General features: G+C 43.6%; 1 protein-coding gene across 1 annotated transcript in view; it reads right to left on the bottom strand.

Moving 5' to 3' along the window:
• GSDME (gasdermin E) overlaps positions 1-5735 on the bottom strand; it is a 142542-nt gene that overhangs the window by 30979 nt on the left and 105828 nt on the right. The window contains exons 9-10 of the mRNA XM_089917603.1: positions 4655-4728; positions 1177-1429 (exon numbers count right to left, since the gene is read on the bottom strand). Of these exons, the coding sequence (XP_089773729.1) occupies positions 1199-1429; positions 4655-4728 (305 nt within the window). The 3' untranslated portion in view covers positions 1177-1198. The remainder of the gene's footprint in view (positions 1-1176; positions 1430-4654; positions 4729-5735) is intronic.

The following is a 5735-nucleotide window of genomic DNA, read 5'->3' as shown; positions in this document are numbered from 1 at the left end:
CTATTAATAGGAGAAGGATATGAAAGCAGAATGAAGAAGAGAAATATATACAATTCAAAGTTTCCTTTGATACAAAATGTAGTATTTTACAAATTCAACATCCAGAATGCATGGGAAATCCACACATTGCTCTAGACATAGGACTGGTACATTCATCAAAGCACAGCAAAGTCAAAATGGATAGAGCTTGACCCTAAGGAACAGTGTCCTGCTGTTAGAGTCTTCTGCTAAACAATAACCTCTGTACTCTAGTGGCATTTACAGTTCGTTTTTCAATTAATCACTGCATAGCATACAGCACATTCAAAATGGAGCCTTCTATGAAGAGAAATTCCTCCCCACAGCATTCACACATTTTTGGATCAAAGCATCAGCCTCATCTGTTTTTAACAGGAAGTGGGAACTAGATGGACCCATTTTTCTGCAGAGAAAAGATCTGAATGTACTCTGGCTTACAATTCTCAACCCTCCACCAGCTCTTCATGTGCTGGGGTCTAACTCGGACACTGGGTTACCAGCACAAGAGGATCTCCTATGAAAAAGACACTGTACACAGAGTACCTGGTGGCTAAATTTGAGGCGATTCATATGCAAAAAGTCACCACTTATTAAACTGTTCCGTAAGTTCATCTCCTAGATCAACCTTTTAGATCAACCTTTAACGTGGTGATCTAAGCCCCAAAGGCAGTATCTTAATGACGCTGAGAAATACCCAGGCTTGGCTGATTAACACGTAGAGGCAGACCTCAGAGATACTGGGGACTTGGTTGCAGACCACTGCAGTAAAGCGAGTCACACAAATTTGTTGGTTTTCCAGTGCATATAAAACTTATGTTCATACTATCTTATATGTCTATTATGTGTACAATAGCATTATGTCTAAACAATGTATATACCTTAATTTTAAAATACTTTATTGCTAAAAAAATGCTAACCATCATCTGAGCCGAGTTGTAATCTTTTTGCAGTAGTATCATCAAAGATCACCATGACAAATATAATAATAATGAAAAAGTCTGAAATACTGGGAGAATTACCAAAATGTGACAGCAGTGAGCTGTTGGAAAAATGGCACCGCTAGACTTGCTCGACTCAGGGTTGTCACAGACCTTCAATTTGTAAAAAAAAAAAAAAAAAAAGTGCATTATCTGCAAAGTGCAATAAAATAAGGTGTACCTGTAATCCACATATGACACTGTTACTGTGCTCTGCCCAAAGCACAGAGTCCATTCAGGCTTATATAAAGAATCAGTGGGAAAACGTTAGGGTCCTTCCGGGTGGCAACTTTCACAGAAGGTTGCAGTCTCTCCAGGTTAATGTCAGCTGAGGCAAACAGACGCTGCACGATCCCAAACCTTTCTGTATCTTTCAGTGGAGCCAAGACTGGGTCTTCAAGATCAGACACACCATCATCAGACAGAGCATGGAGCTGAAATGACACATGTAAACAAATCCACCAAAAAAGGTTATAGAAAATACACACCATTGGATAATAATGTTAGCACTTCTAACTAATTATGGGGGAAAAATTAAGTTGTTTACATTCCCCAAATAGAGCAGGGAAAACCCTTAGGCTGTAACAGGATATATTTGGCCCAGGCCAGGACCTCCACTTCGCCTGGAGTCCTCTGACCCAATCCCTACTCTCTGAACTCTAGAAAGGTCAGCATATAACTTTCTTATGCACACAGTATGTAAGGTTTGTTTTTTTTTAAATTTTAATTCACCTATTAGAATGTCTTACATGTTTGCATGAACTCCTCAAAGGTAGGTACCATGGTTTATTTAGTGATGCTTCTTGCCTTAAGCTCTTCCTTCCACCTGCGACATCCTTCCTCCAGAGTTCCCCACAGAACTTTCCTTCTCATCTCTGAGCTGTCGGTTGAAATGCCACATCAGAAGGGCCTTTCCTAATCCTCTCTCCATCGAGCCACTTGCTACCCCCATATCCCAGCCACGATTACATTATTTTATTGTCTTCATATGCTTGCTGTATCTGAAATTATCTTCCTGACATTCCCTGTTTACTCTGTTTATTAAAACCTAAGCTGCCCAGGAGAGCAGGGACCTGGTCCGTTGTGCTTACCTTATACCCTGCCTAAAACATCGACCCTCAGTTGAACGTTGGTTCTTCAGAGAGGTCACATCAAACACTGCTCTAATTGCAACTGCTCAGAACCTGTGAAACTTTGCTTTTAGGGTCTTGAGCACTGCCTCTGACACAGTTGTTTTTAATCTTTAGTAATTACAAATTTGCCAGTAGATTTGAATTTTAAACAGGCACTCAGAACCAGATCAGATTAATAATGTAGAAAGTAAAATTTAAAATAAAAAATGAAGCCTTATAAGGTATACATGAATTTTAACTGAATCTGAAGGGAATCCAAAAGAATTCCAGACATGTTCTGAGCACTGATAATCTTTCTTACTAAAAGTAATAAGCAACTTGCCCCAGGGGCTGAAGGGCAGCACTCATTTGCATATAAAGGAACTTGTGTGTCTGTTATCAAAATCAGCCTTACAAATCTACACCTTGTAGATTCACCCAATGCAACTCACACAGTGTAACCAGAGGTTTCCCCTTACCACGTGGCCTAGACTGTAAATTGTAGATGATGCTTTAGGGAGTGGATCTGGCCTGCTTCTTTAAGCATGAGCACCACATCTGGTGATTTAAGAATAAGCTCCACTGATGCAGCACAGTGGGCTGTGTCCTGGGTCTGGTGGAGAAGCACCCAGCAACATCCTGCCTTCTTCTCTGAACATCTGCCAACCCCCCAGAGGCACTTCTCAGTATAAGAGAGATTACAGTCACCCAAAGGGGGGGGGGGGAATGTGTGAAATTAACATTCCCTCCAGATGATTCTCACTTTCTTACCAGCTCTTTCACCAGTTCGCAAATGTGTTAGTGTAGCTGACGCTGTTCTTTCAAAAGCCCTTCAGCAAGCCTCTCAAAGTGACTCTGGCCACCAGACAAGACAAGACAGGCATGCAAGGAGATTTCTGTACCCTGCTCTAAGTAAATACCTATAGGAAACATAAGATACCCAGATTCCTTCAGGAGGCAGAAGCCTTGCGGTCCTAACAAACGTTGTTATGAGCTCTAGGGGAGATTAAAGACCTTCCTGAGTGTCTTCACATAAAGAAAAATTACTTCTTTATGTTGAGCAGCCCACAAAGGCAAACAGATGACTCTGTGGGTGGGTAGTTTTGCACCAAGGTAGAATACCAGCTGTGCTGGGACTCCAAGTGCGTCCTAATGGCTACTCCCAGAACACCAACAGAGCAGAACTTGGAAGCAACCCAAAGATCAAATCCTAGAGCAGACCTACAGGGAAGATGACAACTAACTGTGAGCTGGTTGGGAGAGGGAGGGAGTTAGCTAATGCAGTCTCGGCAGTATTTTCTTTTTTATATACTTCCTGAATGCAGTTAATGACTTTGTAAATACATGGTGAGGGCTGACTTGGGATATGCTAAATACTTAGTTGCTGCAAAAGGGAGCTAAGCTAGAAAGCAGAGTTACTGTCATTGCAGACAATTAGATAATGATAGATATTGTTTCCATAACCAAACTGCGCCATCAGCCTTTACCCTCAGCTGGCCGCACCACAGTGGCATGCTGGCTCATTTTCAAGTAGTTCAGTTTTTGTGGTCAAAGTACAAGAACACAGCATTCCTCTGCACAGGTACAATCTGCTCTCGGTTGTGAATGACATCTAAACTGATCCTTGGAATGAAGCCTTGCTGCAGTCTCTGGATGTCTTTGCTATGCCAAGAAGTACCAGAGGCACTAACCACAGTGCTCAAAGTTCCCAGAGTAGATGCATAACGAACTGCAGGGTCCTATCTAGGCAGTCTACCCCAATACCTGCTTCCCAGATCTGGGAGCAGAGCTCTGAGCTTTGGTCCTTCGGGTCTACATAGCATGCTGGCCTCAGCCCTTAGTAACCAGGCCTCAAAATAACATAGCCGGGTATCCTCTGCTTCTCTGCCCTAGGCTGAGCAACACCTGCAGAAGCTACAACAGAGGAGCCGCCCCAGCCTACTGATGGTCCCTTCTATTGATGACCCAGTTTGTAATTTAAAAAGGAAAAGCTTAACCTTGACTTTCAGGGCTAAGCTCATCATTACCTAGCTCTTGCTCTTGCCATGGCATTTCCTGAGGGCATGAAGCTAATGATATTCCGAGGAGAAAATGAAATGTCTCCCTGAGACAAAGCAGTCCTCTTGAATACTTCCCCTGTTAAATTTGATGCAGAGCTGAATCAAACTGGTCCAGCCACAGAACTGCCATTGCAAATAGTGTGGTGTCAGGCCCCTTCCCTGCAACACTGCACCAAGCCTTGGCCAAAATTCTCTCCAAAAAATGCAAAAATCATGAGATTTGGAGTATAAATATAAGGTTTGAGTCCTAGCCCTGCTAGCAAGTTCTTCAAATAACTCCTTTCCCTCTGAGCCTTAGCCTTCCTATGGGGTGTGTGACGTGGGCAGGGTGTAAAAAAGAGAGAGATTAATAATACCTGTTTTAACCTATTCTGAAGGGCTGTTGTGGATGAGAAAGCCTAGCGAGTTTTATCAGCTGTTAGGTGTCCATCTCCTCATCACTTCCCTGTTCCTGCCCATCCCCAGGTCCTCTCTGGGAGGTTCTTACCAGATGGCACAGTGTAGGAATAATCTGGAGCTTACAACAAGTGCCCAGCAGACCTGCTGCGTTATCTGGCATTTCTGCAGGAGAAAAAAAAAAAATCAGTCACCATCAAAAAGCACCCATGGAAACAGAGCCAGCCCCCGAGCTGTACCTAATTTATATATCCTCTGTCAGTCAGGCAGAGGATATGCTCAGTAACTGTAGAATAAATGAATGAATGGGGCTACACCGGCAGCAAAGGCCTTTCAGAAAATAGATGTAGGGACCAGGTAACCAGCTCTGTGTGTTCACCAGAGGATATTTCTTACATGCAATTTGCCAATCAGAAAGAACGGTACAGACTCAGGGAAAAGTGAATCAGCATAGAAAAGTAGAAAGAACCTGGGGTTTGGTGACAGAAGAGCAGTGTTTGAGCGCCACTAAATATTTGGGAGCGACCTTGGGTATACCTCTCTCAGCAAGGTTCCTCATTTGCATACTATAGATTTTTTTTCTCTGCCTATGTCAGAGAACTATGTAAACTATAAAGGGTTATACCTAGGTCACTAATCATTTGGGGGAGAAAGATATAATGTGGTCTAGTCAAGGGGTGGCACAGCAGACCTCTTGAGCCCAGGACTCTGCAGGGCCCCCTGGCCCACAGCTAGCTCAACACAAGAGTACCAGTGGCAGAGAGCATTGGCACAGAGCTGTATAAGGCTGGGGGCTGCCCCCAGAAGCGTCCTGCCAAGCCCCAGGAAAAGGAAATCCAGATCAGTGTTAGTCAAAACCAGTTTTAAATACCTCCCAAGGTAGAACAGATGCAGTTGCTAAAAGGACCCAATCCCTTGGGATACAATCTTTGCACTGAAAAGGCAAAAGAGAAAAGAATCGTCTGCTCCATCATCTGGCGCAGGGAACGCTCATGAACTCCCCCATCTCCTGCATTAATTAGAAGCCTTATTTATATAAAGGGCAGTGTGTCGCTGAGGCTGTGGCCCAACAGAGCACAACGAAACACGGCCTTCTCCCAAGAGCAGAAGGCTGCTAGGGGGATGGGGCAGCCCCGAGGTCTGAGCCTAAATGGCATTTAAATGTTCTTTTG

The sequence above is a fragment of the Delphinapterus leucas genome, chromosome 9 (assembly GCF_059928025.1).
Source record: "Delphinapterus leucas isolate spDelLeu-1000000601 "Yukka" chromosome 9, BTC_Dleu_Yukka2, whole genome shotgun sequence".
Taxonomy (NCBI): domain Eukaryota; kingdom Metazoa; phylum Chordata; class Mammalia; order Artiodactyla; family Monodontidae; genus Delphinapterus; species Delphinapterus leucas.
This window is presented reverse-complemented; position numbering and strand designations above follow the sequence as displayed.